Source organism: Littorina saxatilis, linkage group LG4 (genome assembly GCF_037325665.1).
Source record: "Littorina saxatilis isolate snail1 linkage group LG4, US_GU_Lsax_2.0, whole genome shotgun sequence".
NCBI classification, from domain to species: Eukaryota; Metazoa; Mollusca; class Gastropoda; order Littorinimorpha; family Littorinidae; genus Littorina; species Littorina saxatilis.
The window spans coordinates 18533886-18555393 of record NC_090248.1 but is presented as its reverse complement, the minus strand read 5'-3'; the positions used below and the strand labels follow the sequence as shown (position 1 = coordinate 18555393).

General features: G+C 40.4%; 2 protein-coding genes across 2 annotated transcripts in view; both read left to right on the top strand.

The window, feature by feature from the left end:
• Nucleotides 1-21508, top strand: part of LOC138964152 (RNA helicase Mov10l1-like) — a 269101-nt gene that overhangs the window by 243689 nt on the left and 3904 nt on the right. The window lies entirely within an intron of this gene.
• Nucleotides 6981-21508, top strand: part of LOC138964153 (uncharacterized) — a 77098-nt gene continuing 62570 nt past the window's right edge. The window contains exon 1 of the mRNA XM_070336040.1: nt 6981-8560. Within this exon, the coding sequence (XP_070192141.1) occupies nt 8204-8560 (357 nt within the window). The 5' untranslated portion in view covers nt 6981-8203. The remainder of the gene's footprint in view (nt 8561-21508) is intronic.

Below are 21508 nucleotides of genomic sequence, written 5' to 3'. Positions count from 1 at the left end.
ATGTGATGAACTATTGAACTACGCCCAGAAATGATGTTGCAAAGAAGAAAAAACTGTGCCTTACTAAACTTTCATGCTTGTGTGAGACATTCCAGGTGAAAAAGAATAGGTGGGAGCCCTGTAGCAGAAATGACAGGCACGCAAAACTGTCTACATTTTTTTGGACCACCCTGTAAAACAAGTCGCGTAAGGAGAAATTACTACATTTAGTCAAGCTGTGGAACTCACAGAATGAAACTGAACGCACTGCATTTTTTCACAATGACCGTAGTCCGCCGCTCGTGCAAAAGGCAGTGAAATTAACGAGCCTGTTTAGCGCGGTAGTGGTTGCGCTGTGCTGCATAGCACGCTTCTCTGTATCTCTCTTCGTTTTAAGTTTCTGAGCGTGTTTTTAATCCAAACATATCATATCTATATGTTTTTGGAATCAGGAACCGACAAGGAATAAGATGAAATTGTTTTTAAATCGATTGAGGAAATTTTATTTTAATAATAATTTTTATATTTTTAATTTTCAGAGCTTGTTTTTAATCCGAATATAACATATTTATATGTTTTTGGAATCAACAAATGATGAAGAATAAGATGAACGTAATTTTGGATCGTTTTATAAAAAAAATAGTATTAATTACAATTTTCAGATTTTTAATGACTAAAGTCATTAATTAATTTTTAAGCCTTGAAGCTAAAATGCAACACCAAAGTCCGGCCTTCGTCGAAGATTGCTTGGCCAAAATTTCAATCAATTTGATTGAAAAATGAGGGTGTGACAGTGCCGCCTCAACTTTTACAAAAAGCCGCATATGACGTCATCAAAGACATTTATCCAAAAAATGAAAAAAAGTCTGGGGATATCATACCCAGGAACTCTTATGTAAAATTTCATAAAGATCGGTCCAGTAGTTTACTCTGAATCGCTCTACACACACACACACGCACAGACAGACAGACAGACAGACAGACAGACAGACAGACAGACAGACAGACAGACAGACAGACAGACAAACACACACACACACACACACACACACACACACATACACCACGACCCTCGTCTCGATTCCCCCTCTATGTTAAAACATTTAGTCAAAACTTGACTAAATGTAAAAAGGAGACAGAATTTAATTCTTCTTTTTCTTCTTCTCTTCATCGTTCATGGGCTTTAAATCCAACGTTCACTCATGTCTTTGCATAAGTGGGTTTGTACGTGTATGACCGGTTTTACCCCGCCATTCAGGCAGCCATACGCCGCTTTCGAGGGAAACATGATGGGTATTTTCGTGTCAGTATATATCTCATCGAACTCTAACATGGATTACAGGATCTTTTCAGTGCGCGCTTAGTCGTGTCTGTGCGTGTACACACGAAGGCACTAGCAGGTCTGCACATAATTTGACTTGCGAGATCGGAAAAATCTCCACCCTTAACCTACCAGGCGGGGCCGGGATTCGAACCCGCGACCTTCCGTATAGGAGACCGATGTCTTATCCAGTAGGACATTGCGCCCGTCGAATTGAATTGAATTGAACTTTATATTCCAAATAAACAATGCAAACATGTTTTTTTTTTATCCGGCCCTCGCCTGTTGAGCATTAGTTCAACAACAACAAGACATACCGTTAACTACAGTACAAATTACATTATTAACATTTCTAGCAGTCAATAAGACATTTCAAAATGCATTATGAAGCATTAGTAATGATGGAAGATTGAAACAAAGAGTTATTTGTTTGAATAAAAATATTCTCATTGCATTATGTTGAATCATGTGTTTCAATACAATTATATTGTACTGATATCAGTTTCATCAGCTGCACAATAGTAGTAGAGCTTACATGTTTTTCAAGAGATACGGAATGAAACGCTCCTTGATTGATTTTTCTTCGATTTGCAATTTGATTATATCAGGTACAATTCTCATAAGGGCGGTAGAATATTATATGAGAGACTGGACTTGTAGAGGTCAAGTTAAGAGAGAGAGAGAGAGAGAGAGAGAGAGAGAGAGAGAGAGAGAGAGAGAGAGAGAGAGAGAGAGAGAGAAAGAGAGAGAGAGAGAGAGAGAGAGAGAGAGAGAGAGAGAGAGAGAGAGAGAGAGAGAGAGAGAGAGAGAGAGAGAGAGAGAGAGAGAGAGAGAGAGAGAGAATTGAATTTTAATTTTCGAGGGTAACAGAATAAACAATGTAAACATGCTTTTTTTCATCCGGCCCTCGCCCATTGAGGGTAACTCGATTAATAACAAGAAGAAATAGAAGTTAAGTTAATTACAATACAATTTACATAATTAACATGTCAAACAATAAAAAAAAAACACTTCAGGATGCATTAATGAAATATTATCACAGAATTATTTACTTGTTTGCAAGAGAAACAGCATGTAGAGTTCCTCGAATGCTGTTTCACGGACTTGCATTTTAATTATATCAGGAATGGAGTTCCACAATAGGGCGCCAGAATAAGAAAGACTTGACTTGTTCTGAGAGAGAGAGAGAGAGAGAGAGAGAGAGAGAGAGAGAGAGAGAGAGAGAGAGAGAGAGAGAGAGAGAGAGAGAGAGAGAGAGAGAGAGAGAGAGAGAGATCATACGATATCAAATCAAACATAAGCAATACAAATTAGCTTCTTTGAGAGATCATATCAAATCAAACATAAGCAATACAAATTAGCTTCTTTTCAACCAGCGCTCGCCCAGAGAGGGACTACTCTAATTGTATATACATATATATACACACTAGATGAATACCCACTTCGCCGGGTACGGCTTCGCCGGGATGAAGTGGAGCCGAATATCCGGCTGCGCCGGGGACCCGGCTTTGCCGGGTGCGCACCGCACGAAGGAAGGGAGATAAACGCGCCGGGACAGTGACCTTGTAAAAATAGTATAACGGGAATATGGATTGAGCGTTGTCGACAGTGACCTTCTAAAAATAGAAACGGGAATATGGATTGACGCCACACGAAGGAAGGGAGGTAAACGCTGAAAACACTGGAGAAGATAAGGAAGAGTTACTGGTAGTGGATCCAGACAAAAAACAAAAAAAATCGGTTCAGCGCTGCGCGCTGAGAGCACGTGTTGAAATATCTCATCGACCAGGTTGTGTCCCGGGTGTACCTGAATATGGCCACCAAATTTGAAACAGATCCATCGAGAACCTTGGCCGCGCATCGCGGACAGACACACAGACACACAGACACAAGTCGTATATATATATAGATGTAAATCATTTACAAAAGATAAACATAAAAGTAAAAAAGTTTAAAAAGGCAGAACACTTTTTTACAGGACTATGCTTTACATGAATTCTTACGTCATGTTCAGAATTGGGAATTTACGGAACATGTTTAAACAAAATTAGAATGTGTTATCATACTGAGTTTAAACATGATGAAACACTGATGATGACATAGTAGACATGGGCTGCCTATCAGCAAAATGTTCAGCACAACTCCTCTTCTTAATGAGCTTTTCAACAGGTCCACACTGGAGAACGTCATACCTGAAAACACACATACAAAATGTGTGGTGGGGCACTCGATCCATGCATTGGTAAAAGATGTATTGCGTATGAAAGCCTGTTTTGTTTTTTCAGAGTGACAGTGACAGACAGACACAGACAGACAGACACAGACAGAAAGCCACCCAGCCAGCCAAGCTAGCAGACAAAAAAGAGTGACAGTGATATAGAGATAGAGAGAGAGACAGAAAGGCAGACAGAGACAGACAGACAGACAGACAGACAGACACAAACAGAAAGACACCCAGCCAGCCAGGCTAGCAGACTGGCAGGCAGATAAAAAAAAGCGACAGTGAGATAGAGATTGAGAGACAGACACACAGAAAGGCAGACAGAGACAGAAAAACAGCCAGAGCAAAATGAGAGAGAGAGAGAGAGAGAGAGAGAGAGAGAGAGAGAGAGAGAGAGAGAGAGAGAGAGAGAAAGAGAGAGAGAAAGAGAGAGAGAGAGAAAAAAAGAGAGAGACAGAGACAGAGAGAGACACAGAGAGAGAGAGAAAGAGAGAAAAAGAGAGAGAGAGAGAGAGAGAGAGAGAGAGAGAGAGAGAGAGAGAGAGAGAGAGAGAGAGAGAGAGAGAGAGAGAGAGAGAGAGAGAGAGAGAGAGAGAGAGAGAGAGAGAGAGACGGAGCAATAGACATACAGAGAGACCGACAGAGAAAGATAAACTCACTTCGCCAGGTTATAATATTCCTGTTGACTTTTGGTTGCGTTGTTCACGGCTGCTGTCTTGACATCTTCCACAATCTTGTTATATTCCGACTTTGGGATTAAACAATATGTTTTATTTTCCTCACGTTGTCTGAAAAGTTCTGTGGTGAACTTCAGTTCAACATCTGCATTGCCTGCCATCCTGTTGGGCTGCCTATCAGCAAAATGAACCAAACGCGGACTGAACTGCAAAGGCTTATGGTCTGTCAGATTTGGTAGTTCAGGTGTGAGCTGTTTTTACATGAGTTTTCGTAATCCCAACACCACAAACTTCTTATAACTTATTTTCACTTTCCTTTCGCGTGGCGGGTTGGTAGTGTGTCGGACCCAAAAATTGAAGATGTTCGGTTCAAATCATGCTCAAATCAACTTTTTTTTCTTTTTTTTTTCTTCTAACAGTAAATCTATCAAAATCACAATGTAAAAAAAAAAAACGGACTCTTTTTTTTTAAAAGAATTTTACAAATTTACTGAAACGGTTTTCATTGTTCAGTAAATTTGTGAAAAAATTGCATGCTCATTTCAGGAAATTCGCAAATTTCCTAGAATTTTTAGGAAATTCATGAAATCTCCGAGTGAAACAGGAAATTCACAAATTTACTGAAATTTTCAGGGATTTCGCAAATGTCCTAGTTTCGAGAATTTACTGTAACATATATATGGACAAAATATGATCAATATGAAAAAAAATCAAAGAGAGAGAGAATACGAATACGAATACGAATACAAATACAAATACTACGAATACAAAAGTTTATTCAGTTTTAGGCCAGAGCCCCTTCTGAAGGGTATGCGCCCATATACAACATAATCATAGTAAAATATTGTGTTGTTTCATAAATGACCCAAATTTGTACACATCAAGCAGTAATACATGTGTACATAAATCAGGTCACAGTGATAAATCTTTTCATTCCCTGATAAATATATTGTGCTAATTTGGATATTTTACTGACATTTCCAGTAGACATAAGCAAAGTATATCGGTACATACATGGATGATTATAATATTTTGGCTTTATCAATAATACTCTTAGGTCACGTAGTGCAGGACAGCAAAACATAAAGTGTATTTCATTTTCTTCAGCCACAATTTACACAGACGACACAACAAATCTTCCTCACTCCGTACACTATACCTACATCTGTGTACAGCAAGATCCGATACACCGAACCTAAATTTAGTTAATGCACTTTTCACATAGCTGTTCATTCCCATATCTATATACGCTTCAGGACTGCTTCCGGTCTTAAACAATCTGTAGAAAATCGATCACTGCTTTGCATATGGTCGTTCCAGTCTTGCCATCTGCAATCTATCAATCGTTGTCTGAAACATTTCAAAAACCCACCAATACTGTCCACCCTTGGTTGTACCATACATCTGCAAACCCATGAGAGAACAAACACTTTCGAAAATCCGTCGCCCATGTAATCTTGCCATTACAATCTAAATTATAGAGAATTTTGTATGCTTTACATGGAATCTTAGAATTTTCCATTCTTGTTAATTTTAGCCAATATGTAATGCACTTTACATATGAGTTTAGATATATTGGGAAAGAGAGAGAGAGAGAGAGAGAGAGAGAGAGAGAGAGAGAGAGAGAGAGAGAGAGAGAGAGAGAGAGAGAGAGAGAGAGAGAGAGAGAGAGACAAGACAAGACAAGACAAGACAAGACAAAATCTTTATTATCGAGGGTAATAGATAAGCAAGAATATTGCTTTTTTACATCCAGCCCTCGCCCTAATATAGGGTCAACAAGAACAGAAAACAATATAATCAAATAACTATCACATCAAACTTATAATACATTATATATATATATACAGATATAAATAAAAAAGATAAAAAAAAGAATTGTCATGCTGCATTTTAAGTACAATTTCCAATGATAAATATGTCAATTTTTAACATATCTTAATTTAGATCTGCATATTATTATAATTTAGTTTAACATGCACATACATTTTAAATGAATTGTTGAACCATTCGGCACATGTTTAGTTGCATTATGTGCGACATATAATTTTTTTTGAAGCTGTCTGTGTTTGTTTTATGCTTAAGAAAAATAGGCAGTGAGTTCCATAGGACCGCACCTGAATATATAAGGCTTGATTTGAAAAGGTCAATACGTGGAGTCGGTGTTATGATTTTTAGTCTGTTATAGTTCAAAATAAAATTATCACGTAATGTCTCCGGTGCATATCCTGACATCACTTTATGCATTATAACACCTTTATTATACATTAACCTTTTTTGAAATGGTAATACTTGCAAATTTGTATAATCAGATTCTGAAGGAGTGTGATTTTGTTAGCATAATAAGCTTAACTGCTCTTCTGTGAAGACTGGCTAAAGGTTTCAAAACATTAGCACTTGCACAATCCCACACAGTGGATGCATAATCAATATTTGACAAGATGTGATTGTAAAAAAAAATCTTTCGTGAGTGGAGATTCAAGAAATGTTTTATTTTTGATAACTGATATATTTTTTGGGAAGCAATCTTACAGATGTAATCAATGTGATCATGCCATGATAAATTATTATCAATCTTTAGAGAGAGAGAGAGAGAGTGCTTATAAGAGGCTTATGTTTGAGAGAGAGTGGGAGAGAGAAAAAAAACCTCCCTCAAACGGTAAGGGCTCGAATAGTAAGGAGACGCAAGCTAAGGCCACAAACAAAAAAAGTTGTATGTTTCTGGTCACCCGACCCTACCTAGTTTTTTCCCGCCGACTCTAGACTTTTTTTAATTTTTTTTTTTATTGCATTTGTAAAAAAAAAAGAAGAAAAAAAAGCGTCAAAACGAAAGTAACAGACGGCAGACGACACAAGGGGGATAACCCCGCATCCCTTTTGTCTCATTTGTTTTGTAATGTGTTGTCTTTCTCTTTGTATAGTAAGTCCAGTCTCTTCGTGTCACTGAATAGTTATTTTCTACTCTGACCAAAAAAAAAAAAAAAAAAAAAAAAAAAAAAAAAAACACCTTTCTACCTACCCTATTTTTGTAGCCATGTTACCAGAAACATACAACTTTTTTGTTTGGGCCTAAGGTGGGCGAAAGAAGGGAGGCAACTCCGGGTGTCACCTGACCCAAAACAGCGCGCGCCGTGTATCGATTTGCAGATAAACAGCGAAGAAAATAGTTACAGCTGAGTCGTATAGTAGGGGTGCAACGTGCCACTCGCCCTGTTGACAATTTGCGTGTTTCGAGCCACCGGCATGGCAGGGGGTGCAAAGGAATAAGGTTGCTGTGGCACGCTTTTCCCCACACTACGTGTGTCTGATATGTTGACGTGTGCGCCGATCTGGCCATTTCTCAGTGTCGTCTGCTCGCATCAGAAAACAGATGCAGCGAGCGAGGCGCGGCGTGCGAGTCCCCACAACACGGTGTCTGTCATTTAGGCCTAGCGGTGTCGCAGGCGGGGAAACTGGGTCTACGGAAACTACGATACTTCGCCTCAGTCAAAACAACGATTTTACACATGTCAGGGGTAAGTGCGTGTATTGTGTTATAGACTTTGATGCACGTCCTGTCTCGGCACGAAATGTAATCTTATCAGTCATCAAAACCTTGAACGGAGCTCTATTTTCTTCACATCGAATGTCTTCGCCCACGTACGTGAGTTGTGAAAGTGATGACATCCATGATCCAATATTTTGTTAGATACGGACTGTGTTTCTGCACCAGGGTAGGTCAAAGTAAATATGTTAAATATGAATAAAAAACAATAATTTACGTGTCAGTCATGAAGGATCGTTTTTATGCCGTGAATTTTTAGTGATCCCAACTCGTGGGACATTTTGAAACCATGTATAAGATCAAAACGGCATGTAGATCTAACAGATTTGCGCCATTTTCACTGAGTCTGCCTTCAAGGAGTATGCCTTATTTCAAGGCAAGCAGTCTATACCCGTTTCACCTCCCGAGGAACATGTTATGATGCTACAGAGGACTGCCAGTCGACTCAAACACTCTCAGACATGGCTCCTCGCAATCGAAGATCACTATCTCCATCACCCCAGACGGTAAAATTATCTATCAATTCTGTGCTCTGCGCTTCTCTTCTGCTACTGCTAGTAACGGTGCCAGGGATCTCCTGCTTCAGTAACGAGAAACCTTCTTCGTCGGATTCCTCTTTATCTTCACAAACGCCTTCGCCGGTGAAAAGTGACGGGGATGGATCTGTGGAATCAGCACAGCTTGGAGGTACAGCAAGATCCAGGGCTCAGGGACAGAAAGCGGATAAAAGGAAAGAGGGTGGATATTTGTCTCTCGGCAGAAAGCAAACACCCGTTAGACCCAGCAATATCTGCAGCAACAGATCTTGCACAACACAGGTAAACAAGTAGAATAATTAGTTACAAGTGTTGTTCTCCACTTTTACCATTGTACTACCGGCTTATGTAATTAGTAAATGGAGGAGGAGGCTCCTCCTTGTAATTGTGGCTTATGTAATTGATGAATGATATGTGAATGAATGAATGAATTTATTAATCAACTTCTCTGCTGCCTTTACCTACAGAAATCTTCGTGAAGTAATATAAGACAAAGTTGGCAGCTTTAAAATCATTCTTTGCAGTTAATTGATAAACACATTGATTGATCGATTGTTTCATTGGTGGAACAAACAGTAGGCTAAGCTGATCTTACTGTAAAACAGGAGCACATGCATTAAAAAAAAAATGCTTGGAAATATGGCTTGATATGTCTTGGGTGGGATGGGTTGGGAGTGTGGATGGGGGGTTGTTGGAACATTAAAAGAAAGACGGAAAAGTTGTGAGGTTGGTAACCCGTCTTCCTCCAGTGTCAAATCTCCTGTGGGGGCTTGCCCAAGTGATGTTTTACAATTTCTGAGGATGACAGGTCATTAAGTTACCTTGTTTCCTTTTTGATTCACCGGAGTAATCAGGGGAGTTTTCGTAATAGGCCGTCCGTCCGTCCATCCGAAGACCAAAAAAACACTTTAGGCTGAGACTTTTTCGAAAGGTTTTCAAATTGTACACACTGTTAGGTTTTAATAAACTTCAAAGAAGACGAAAGCTTTACTACAACGTAAATAACGTACTGCTCTGTCAACGTAATGAAGTTGTTGTTTGTTAATTTTATTTTATGTTTATCTGTTTTAATGTTGACGTGTCCAACCGATTTGTCTACCCTACAATTTGTAACGCCGAGTTTGTATTCCTAGCTTCAGCTGCTCGATACGAAATAGATCGTAATGAGGTACTATAACGACGGAGTTTTGAATCGCGGTGTGTGTGTGTGTGTGTGTGTGTGTGTGTGTGTGTGTGTGTGTGTGTGTGTGTGTGTGTGTGTGTGTATGTGTGTGTGTGTGTGTGTTTGAGAGAGAGAGAGAGAGAGAGAGAGAGAGAGAGAGAGAGAGAGAGAGAGAGAGAGAGAGAGAGAGAGAGAGAGAGAGAGTGTCCTGCTGTTTGCATGATATCTTGTGATTTCAGAACTCTCTTTCTTTTTACCGCAAATGTCTTTGATTTTATTTAACATGCCTTTGATCTGACTTTGAAAAAGTGATTGTGTGCTCACTTTTTTTCCTCGGGTTTGATTTAATTTCGAAACTAAAATGGATCCTCATTGTTTTTTGTTTTAAATTATTTTATTCCAGCGTCTTTTTTTATTCGCTGAAACAATGTGTAACTAAATATAGCACGAGTAAACTGTTACGGAAGAAAGAAAAGCTGCCAGACAACGGATTGAATTGATTTGAAAAATCACACCCCCACACACCCACACATATAGACGAACAGACGCGCGCACGCAGGCTAGGTACACGCACGCACACACAACGAGACAGTGCTAATTAATTAGTTATGCAAATCGGTGTACATTTTCCTTGGTCGTTCACAATGATGCGTTTCAGTGTACATTTTCCTTGGTCGTTCACAATGATGCGTTAAATAATGGCGCTGTAATAGGATGGACCCCCTCTGCCCTCCCCTTCCCCGATACAGGATCAGATTTTGTAAAGATAACATATATATATGATCATGAACATCAGTGTAATTATATCTAATGTTGAGCACAATGATCTTAAGAGTTACAGCTGTAGTTGGACGGAAAACCTCCCTCCCCCGTCACCATCCTAGTTGGTGTTACGGGAATAAACACGCACATCAGTGCATTTGTTGCTGCGTCCCACACAATGAGGTGAAAGAAAAAACACACACGAACACACACACAAATAACCAAACACTCATGTACACTCACAATCTCCCCCCTCCCTCCAACACCTCCACCGACACCCCGTAATCGTGTTACGGGAATAACTATGCAAATATCAGTGGGATTTTTCTCTCCGTATAAAACAGACGGAGAAAACCCTGTTACAAATGAAGTAGCCTTGTAACAAGATGGACCCCATTCCCCGAGTCATTCCATATAATTATGTTTTAAAGAAATAATTCTTGTTCTTTGTTGTCCAGGGAAGAGTTGCGCTTGCATACTTTTGTCCTATCTGGGAAAAATAGTGGAGAGAGAGAGAGAGAGAGAGAGAGAGAGAGAGAGAGAGAGAGAGAGAGAGAGAGAGAGAGAGAGAGAGAGAGAGAGAGAGAGAGAGAGAGAGAGGAGAGAGAGAAAGAGAGAGAAAGAGAGAGAGATGAGAGAGAGAGAGAGAGAGAGAGAGAGAGAGAGAGAGAGAGACAGAGAGAGAGACAATGACAATGACTATGACAATTCTTTATTTTACGAGGGTAACAGAATAAGCATAGGTATACTTTTTTGCACCTGGCCCTCGCCCTAAAGAGGGACTAAATCTACTATAATAACTACTACTACATAAATACATAATTAGTTAAATAGTATAAGTTTATGTACATACGCGCATTATATGAAACATTGTATTTTATAAATTTATGTTCATGACAAGGTGCAAAGCAAAAATTTGGAAGTCAATTAGAGTCAGAATACTATGCAGTAGTACTTCAACTCTGCAAGACAATGGATAGTATGCATAACATCATAATTTCGTGAACGAAACTATAAATCAAAAGTGAGTGACTGTGTCCCAAAGGGCATAACAATCAAGAATATACTATTTTCATTAAATGGGATATATATTTGTTTTTGAAAGAATCTGTGCTGTTAGCTTCCCGTAAGGCATTCGGAAGAGCGTTCCAGAGACGGCCACCTGAATAAACTAGACTAGACTTAAATAAGTCTATCCTTGGAAGAGGAGTGTTAAATTTCATAAGGTGGTGTGAATTCTTCAAGGAGAACTTTGAACAGATGGTTTGAATTTGGGGTAGAGTTTCGGATATAATTTTATGCATAAAGATTCCTTTGTTAAAAAGCAGTCTTGACTTTAGAGCTAAGATCCCTAAATGTATGTAGTCTAACTCTGTGAGGGTAGTGTGCTTTAGTAGTACTACCTTTAGCGCTCTTTTATGTAATCTGCTAAGTGGTTTTAAGGAATTTTCACTTGCTGAGTCCAATAGAGTGGATGCGTAATCAATAACAGATTGAATATGAGCAATAGAGAGAGAGAATGAGAGAGAGAGAGAGGGAAAGAGAGAGAGAGAGAGAGAGAGAGAGAGAGAGAGAGAGAGAGAGAGAGAGAGAGAGAGAGAGAGAGAGAGAGAGAGAGAGAGAATTGAATTGAATTGAACTTTATTTAACAAGGACAGACAGACAGACATAGAGACAGAGAGAGAGAGAGAGAGAATTCTCTATTTACCGCGGGTAATAGAGTAAGCAGTGATCAGCTTTTTAACATCGGCCCAAAGAGGGACTAGTTGATAATACAAATAAAATAAACCACGGCTTTATTTTAGCAGATAACTGAAGCAAGAACACAGCATACATACATATATATATATACGACTTGTGTGTGTGTGTGTGTGTGTGTGTGTGTGTGTGTGTGTGTGTGTGTGTGTGTGTGTGTGTGTCCGCGATGCACGCCCAAGGTTCTCGATGGATCTGTTTCAAATTTGGTGGGCATATTCAGGTAGACCCCGGACACAACCTGCTCGATGAGATATTTCAACACGTGCTCTCAGCGCGCAGCGCTGAACCGATTTTGGTTTTTCTCTGGATCCATTCCCAGTAACTCTTCCTTATCTTCTCCAGTGTTTTCAGCGTTTATCTCCCTTCCTTCGTGTGGCGTCAATCCATATTCCCGTTACTACGTTACTATTTTTAGAATGTCACTGCACTGTCCAGAACGCTTTCATTGCACCCGTAAGTTGTCCTTACTGTAAAAGTGAAAAGGTCGAATCAATTTATAGCCACGCGAAAAATACACTGTCATCTATCTCTATATATTTATAGATATAGATATAGATATAGATATATACATATATATATACGGCTTCTCTGTGTGTGTGTGTGTTTGTGTGTGTGTGTGGGCAACACCTGTGGATTGTAGAGTTCTGTTTGTGATGTGGTCTGGCGGCTTTGGTGTCTCAGTATGTTCAGGCCTTCCTTCGAGAAGCCATAACAGTTATTCTCACTCCCGTTTGAGTGGACTTCGCCTTCAAAGGTGATTGTGCCTGTGGCGTTTCGGCACTCGGTTACATTTGGCGTCGTCGACAGTGATGGGACTCGACATGAAATGTTCAGGCCACTGAATCATTTTCGTGCTGTTCCCATTCCACCTGGGAGGGACCTAAGCTTGGCGGGTCCATGGTTCGGAACTTTGGGGACAAAGTTCATTCAAAGGGGGTCGAATGTGACAGGGAGACTACCGTCGCCCTTCACAGCAGACTCTGCAGAGTTGTTCGCCTTAGAAGTTGTGGGCTTTCCTTGCATGTACCCGTAAGTTGTCCTCACTGTAAAAGTGCAAAGGTCGAATCTATTTATCAAAAAATCCACTGTCATCTATCTCTATATATAGATAGATATATACGGCTTCTGTGTCTGTGCGTGTGTGTGTGTGTGTGTGTGTGTGTGTGTGTGTGTGTGTGTGTGTGTGTGTGTGTGTGTGTGTGTGTGTGCGTGTGTGTGTGGAGGCAACACCTGTGGATTGTAGAGTTCTGTTTGTGATGGGGTCTGGCGGCTTTTGTCTGTCTGAAATCAACTGAAAAACAATGTGACAAAACTATAGACAAAGCAAAAAAAGAATATTTTGAAAACATGTCCAGCAAAGTGAGCGATTACAGAGATGCTGGAAAAATTTGGACCAAAATAAGGAAATTCAAATGCAGACACAAGCAGGCTGAACGTCCTCTTATGCACGAAGGAAAAAAAATATGAAAGCCTTCCTGAAAAAGCAGAACTGTTTGCAGATATTTTTGCAGCAGCAAGCCAAACAGATAAACTGTTATGTGAGCAGGAACTCTTCCGTAAGAAGTGGGAGGATAAACATGACTTAAACGACCCAGAACTCAACCCTTCCTTAAAAATAAATGCTCCCTTATCCATTCAAGAACTGAAAACGGCTATAGCATCGGTGACAAAAGTCCGATCCGCCTGTGGTTCTGATCCAATAAACTATCAGGTCATACAACATTTACCAAACCAAGGATTAAATCTTTTACTGGATTTTTATTCAACATGCTGGAAGTCTGGCCTGATTCCCACAGCTTGGAAAGAGGCTGTTGTGATCCCCATTTGTAAAGCCTGGAAAACCAAGAGCTGACCCTTCCAACTGGCGCCCTATATCTCTGACCTCCCATCTGAGCAAAATCTATGAAAGAATACTAAAATCCAGACTAGGAGATGAAATGGAAAGAAAAAAGGTAATACCCCTGTGTCAAGCCGGTTTCCGTCGAGGCAGGGGTGTCTCGGATCACATTGTAAAACTGTCCTCCAAAATTAAGAAAGCTCTCTCACGCAAGAAGTCTCTCTTTGCTGTCTTTTTTGACATCAAAAAAGCCTACGATACAGTATGGCACCAACGATTGTTCAAATTGAAGCAATTAGGCATCAGTGGTAATATGTTTCAATACATAAAAAGCTTTCTACTGAACAGATCCTTTCAAACTGATTATAAAGGTGCCAAATCATCCACTCGCAAAGTTGACATGGGAGTGCCACAGGGTTCAGTAATACCACCACTGCTTTTTAGCATTATGCTGCATGACATATCGACAATTAAAACACATGGAGCCGAACTGACGCTTTATGCGGATGATATTGCTCTATGCAAAGAGTATCAAAACAAAACCTATAAAACAGAACACAAATTCTCTAAAGAGTGGCAAACAGCTATAGATAACATTGCGAACTATATGCGGGAGAATGGCTTCATTCTCTCTGCCGAGAAAACTGTATTCGTTGTCTTTACAAACCGAAAACTGGAAGATCGAGAAAAGATACAGTTCTCACTAGATAAATCTGTTGTCTCACCCAGTCAGCAGGTGAAATAATTGGGCGTACTTTTCACCTCAAATGGACTATGGACTGCTCACTTAAAGTATCTTTTAATCAAAGCAAATAAGACCATCAACCTTCTTAAAATACTGGCTGCCCAACCATGGGCAAAGTGCCCAGTTATTCTAACAAACATCATCAGAGCTCTTATAAGATCAAGACTATCATATGGACAGGAGGCCTACTTCTCGTCGGCTCGAAAATGGCTTGATAAGCTACAATCAGCGGAATGTCGTGCCCTTCGGCTTGCCCTTGGACACCCAAGGCATTCAAAGCAGGCCATTGTATACCACCAAGCAGGATTCCTCCCTCTTGACATGTGGCGACGTAAGTGCTGCGCAGATTACAATGTTCGAGCCAACACAGTGCAAAACTCAACAAAAGAGGAGCTACAACCGCATTACAGCCATGTCCAAAACAAAAAGGCCCACTTTGGCACTACTTTCACCTCACTGGCTCAATTCAATGCTTCACTCTTTAGTGAAATCAGTGTCGACCCAAATGATGTGGCCCAAAACCCCATATCTCGTGATCCCTCATGGACAATGAAAGAAATGAATTTTGACACAGAATATTGCACAGCTACAAAGGATGATCAGTTATTACTCAGGATACAAGCCCTTGAGCACATTGATATTGTATACAAAGGCCATGTTCATGTTTACACAGACGGGTCAGTGTTGGATGACAAGAAGGCTGGCGCAGCTTTTGTAATCCCCAGCGATGACATGACTGGGAAATTTAAACTGTGCAACAGAAACTCAATCTTCTCAGCTGAGCTCCTTGCCATCTGCATGTCGCTTGTTCATCTCAATCTCAAGAACACTCCTCCTTAAAAGATAGCTATATTCTCTGACTCCAAAGCAGCCATTGAAGCATTAAGATCTAACAAAAGATCAAAAAGACATGATCTTCTCATTGCCATAAAGGAGCTGGCAAATAAAATTATAAAAAAAGGAAGCGAGATTAACCTGGTCTGGTGTCCAGCACACGTGAACGTGCCTGGCAACGAGAAAGCGGACAAAGCCGCTAAAGAAGCTGCCCAAGGCATAGGCGCCTCCGAGGTAGACCTGCCATTGTCTGCTTCTGAGATCAGTAGCCTTACAGACTCTCTTCTCTGGAGAGAATGGAGGGACAAATATATGCACACGGCTATGAGCTCTGGCTGACTCATTCGGGAAGCCCCATCAAAACAGATAAACACCTATAATGCATGCCCACGTGTAATAAAAAGGATTAACCGCCTAAGGGCAGAAGCTGGGAACTACCAATTTCTAGAGCTTAAATGCACCTGTCAATCCGACCTCACCATTGCTCATTTGACTTTGGAGTGTGATTTGAACTCATGCCACTTTCAACCCCTGACTCAGTTTATAAACTCAAATAGAAATATCCTGCCAAATACCTCAAAGGAAAAATTAAGCTATCTTTTAAGTTTTAATAAAGACCTTGGGTGGCAAGGTCCCAAACTTATCGCTGGACTTATGCACACGCACCCACTTGGTCCCTGGATATGAAGAGACATTGCTGCGGCTGACGCCATTGCTTCTCATACAGCTACTATATATTTTTATCAGAACTTTTAAAAATACCATTTTATATCCAAGTATCTCTTAACACACTTTTTAATTAGATGAGCGAGAGTGTGCGGGGGGCGGGAGGGTGGTGAACCACTGTACATAAAGGGAAAGTTTGTGTGCGTGCCTGTGTGTGTTCTTAATCTAAGACAAATGTCGCCAATATTTTTACAGAGTGACGTTAAATAAACGATTTTATCATCATCTGTCTGTATGTTCTGGCATTTGAGAAACCATAACAGATAATATAGGGCTTAGAAATAAGCTCTAAAATTCTCAATCCCGTTTGAGAGGACTTCGCCTTCAAAGGTGATTGTGGTGAACCGCCACGCTGTCTGTCTCTGTCTCGCGATTCACCCCGGCGACTAGTATATATATATATAATAGGCTGTCTGTGAAGGGATACTTATTTCTCTCTCTTTCTCTGCTAAGAGATTTTAACAAATCTCGGAAGAAAGTCTCTGCTGACTTTCAATTGTTTCTTTCACAATTTCTGAATGCATTGTAAAGAGACATTAGAGGGAAATGCGAGTTCATTTAATGTAAGTATGATAGAGCAGAGTGCACGCAACAAAGCTTATTCATCCGAAAAGAGAGAGAGAGAGAGAGAGAGAGAGAGAGAGAGAGAGAGAGAGAGAGAGAGAGAGAGACAGAGACAGAGACAGAGACACACACACACACACACACACACACACACACACACACACACACACACACACACATACACACACACACAGTCAGACAGATAGACAGTCAGACAGAGATGAACCGGTAATTTTCGGTGCGTTTTACTTCAAAAATATATTGGTCAGCGTGTTCAATCGCATTCCTGCCCAAAATTGGGATAACATTACGAATCGATCTGTTGTTTCTCACAGCAATAATTCTGTATAAAACCTACAGAATGCACCATCTGCTATTGCAGCAGATGTACAACAATGCACTATTTTAGAGAGACATCTGCCTTCCTGTGCGAAATATAGAGTAAACCATCGCAGTTGTACACAGGTTTTGGGCTCACGTATGTGAGTATATATTAAAGCAAATCAATTGTCACTGATAATTGCAAAGGTGTTTTTGTTTTTTGTGATTAGCACTTTTTGCAAATGTATCTTTCTTGGGAAATGGAATGCCGCTTGTTTGTTCGTTCATGGGCTGAAACTCCCACGGCTTTTACGTGTATGACCGTTTTTACCCCGCCATTTAGGCAGTCATACGCCGCTTTCTGGGTATTTTCGTGTTTCTATAACCCACCGACCTCTGACATGGATTACAGGATCTTTGTCGTGCGCACTTGGTCTTGTGCTTGCGTGTACACACGGGGGTGTTCGGACACCGAGGAGAGTCTGCACACAAAGTTGACTCTGAGAAATAAATCTCTCGCCGAACGTGGGGACGAACTCACGCTGACAGCGGCCAACTGGATACAAATCCAGCGCGCTACCGACTGAGCTACATCCCCGCCCTATGGAATGCCGCTAAAAGTCGCCATGGTAATTATTTCGCAAGGGGTCGGTTACTTCTTTGTGATATATGTTTGTTGGTTTGTTCCTTCATGGGCTGAAACTCCCACGGCTTTTACGTGTATGACCGTTTTTACCCCGCCATTTAGGCAGCCATACGCCGCTTTCGGAGGAAGCATGCTGGGTATTTTCGTGTTTCTATAACCCACCGAACTCTGACATGGATTACAGGATCTTTTTCGTGCGCACTTGGTCTTGTGCTTGCGTGTACACGCGGGGGTGTTCGGACACCGAGGAGAGTCTGCACACAAAGTTGACTCTGAGAAATAAATCTCTCGACGAACGTGGGGACGAACTCACGCTGACAGCGGCCAACTGGATACGAATCCAGCGCGCTACCGACTGAGCTACATCCCCGCCCTTTGTGAATGTGATATATATATGTGCACATCCTAGATACTGGGTCACAACTATGGGACATGGACACCAGGAAAAAAAGTAGGACTGAATTGAGTGAAATACTCTTTTTTAAGTGCAAAAGACATGCCTGTATCTTTTTCTGTCAAAGAGAGGACCTTTCATATCGGGGTTTCTTTAGAAATGACAATTAGACACATGCAGTACGCTCTATGTCGTGGGTTACATGGTTTCCACTTTAGGCTTCAATATCCCACAGGAAAGAACTTTAGCTCAGTTATTGCATGTGGCATGTGGACAACATTGATAAATAAATATGCAAACATGAAAGTTTGAAATTACAAGTTTCCATAAGTTAACTAGATCGAAGTAGAAAGTGGAAACCGTAACCCACGCAATTTCCAGGTGCAAAAGTTTTTCTTGTAGGTCAAATGTAGCAACTAGCCTTTTGGGCACCCTTTTGGGTTTTAATACATGATAGAAAGATTTAAGTGAGCAAAAAGTTTTCGATCTGTGCTCACTGGGTTTATGTGTATAGAGATAATACTGTCGTGAGTTACATGGAAACCATAGTTTGTAATGTCTTTTATTTCCAAAGAAAAGAACTAAAACTTGATTATTGCAATTTGCATGTGGACAACATTGATAAATAAATATGCAAACATGAAAGTTTGAAATTACAAGTTTCCATAAGTTAACTAGATCGAAGTAGAAAGTGGAAACCGTAACCCACGCAATGTCCAGGCGCAAAAGTTTTTTTTGTAGGTCAAATGTAGCAACTAGCGTTTTGGGCACCCTTTTGGGTTTTAATACATGATAGAAAGATTTAAGTGAGCAAAAAGTTTTCGATCTGTGCTCACTGGGTTTATGTGTATAGAGATAATACTGTCGTGAGTTTCATGGAAACCATAGTTCGTAATGTCTTTTATTTCCAAAGAAAAGAACTAAAACTTGATTATTGCATGTGGACTACATAGATAAATAACTATGCATACATGAAAGTTTGAAATTTTCAAGTTTCCATAAGCGACAATCCTAAATGAGAGAATTAATCGATTGTCGATCGTGCGTTGCAGAAGAATCGAAAATTTCATAATGGCGCCGATCATGAGAACACATGTGCTGCTCAAACTTTGCACCAGATCAAGCTTTAATCAGCAAAATATCGCAAAATTCGTCGATGAATATATGCTACAATTGTCAAAAAAGATTTTACAGGTCTCAAACAGTGAAGATACAGCGTGGTCTGTCGTGAGTTACGTCTCAAAAACCGGAAACGAATACGATTGGGTGGATAAATTCTCATTGTCTATTCACATGACCGGGTCAAACGTCATGAATGGAACTTTCGACGGTGTTCCCGCGATCTCACAACGCGTGTGTGATAGGCAATGCGGGATTTGTCGTCTGCTGTGGCCATGCTTTCGTGGGTTACAGATGGAAACGAAACAAGGGTGGGGTACATTCAAGCGCGATTATAAGCTGAAATAAATTTGTTTCCTACCGTAGTGCTGTGTTTTGAAAACCTAAATGTTGTTGAAATAAATAAATAATGACTTTGAATAACTTTGAGGTTTCCTTTGTTCAGCAGATCGCATTTTTTGATGAAGTTGAAACCGGAAACGACGGTAACCCACGATTACGTGTTTTCTTTGCCGATCAAACTCCCAGAAGAAGAAAAATAGATGTAATTCTTGAGTGTGTATGTCGAGAATAATCCTTCAGCTGACCCATAAACATCACAATAAAATTCACAGAGCTTTATTCTCCATTATGTACAGCTGCAACACAGACTGGTGTATTTTTGTCCCAGTTTTAGGTGCTGTTTTGGGGGCATTTTGGCTAAAAATTAAATCGTTTAAAACCCACAGCAATGTTTGGAAACCCAAACTTGGTTGTTACAGTAAGTCAAATCCATCCCCTTTGACATCAAAGCATCCCCTTTGTCATCCATTGCTCAGAGATATTGTGACAGTCATTCAAAGTTGACAACCCATAGTATTTCCCAGTATCTAGGACGTGCACATATATGTGATTATTGATGATAATAAGATATTTCCCTGTGATCGTTGACATTTTTACTTTTGACACACTTTTACTGGCAGCAACCTATAGTGCCAGCAGTCGTAATTCTGATTATCTGGGTGTAATAACAGTAATTCAGTAGTTTACGTTTTGTTGTTTATCGTAATACAACCGCACTCACCTAAACGAAAAACGCTTAAGCAAAAAACTCGGATATCTGGAACCAAAACCAATTCCCCGCCAGACCCCCCTCTTTGTAAGACTATTTTTGATTCGGATAAGCCAAACTCTGTGAAAAAATAGCCAACTCAAAAACGTGATTTTGACAGATAAGCCAAACTCTAAACACCGTTGGAGAGACTTTTATTTTTTATTTTTTGCTTGAAAAACACGTCAGGAAGATAAAAATATTTCGTCAACGCTATAATTATCCTACGGAAACGAACACGTCACCTGTTTTTGAATATGCCGGCAAACTGATGACGCGGTGTGCCCTCAGACCTAACTCTTGGGGGTCCGACCGTGACGTTGAAATCCTTGCAGCTGCCAGCATGTTCCAAACAACTGTTGCAGTTTTCAAAAACGAGTGGCTCTCATACAAACCTATTTTTCCAATCGAAGGAAGAGATCTTTGTGAAGAGCAAATCTACCTGAGGAATGTATGTGCTCATTTTGAACGAGTCAGTGGTGAAGATCAAACCACAATAAACATGCAGCGAAACAAAACATTTGCCTACAATCTATGTTTTCGGAAATTTGATCTTGATTTATGACCACAGAGACAAATTGTCTAATTTTGTTTCTGTTCTTTCTTTAATGGAGAGGGTTTCATTAAACATTACATTTATTATGATTTACTTGGAATCCTTTTAACAAAAGCGTAGTTGCTTGTGGAATCTTGGTTTTGTTTCACCCTTTATTTTTACAGTTGGCTTTGAGGTATTAAAAAAGCCCAACTGAAGAAAGCACTTTTAACTTGTCACTGTTTTGATCTTATTCATTTAAACACACACACACACACACACACACACACACACACACACACACACACACACACACACACACACACACACAGGCACACACACCACGCACAGAGAGAGAAAGAAAGATTTTTTTGTTTGTTTGTTTAACGCCCAGTCCACCACAAAGGGTTATATCAGGGCGGTGCTGCTTTGACATTTAACGTGCGCCACACACAACAGCACAGGCTTCATGTTTCACCCAGTCACATTATTCTGACACCGGACCAACCAGTCCTAGCACTCACCCCATAATGCCAGAGGCCAGGCGGAGCAGCCACTAGATTGCCAATTTTAAAGTCTTAGGTATAACCCGGCCGGGGTTCGAACCCACGACCTCCCGCTCACTGGGCGGACGCTTTACCACTAGGCCACCGTGTTGCGGTAGAGAGAGAGAGAGAGAGAGAGAGAGAGAGAGAGAGAGAGAGAGAGAGAGAGAGAGAGAGAGAGAGAGAGAGAGA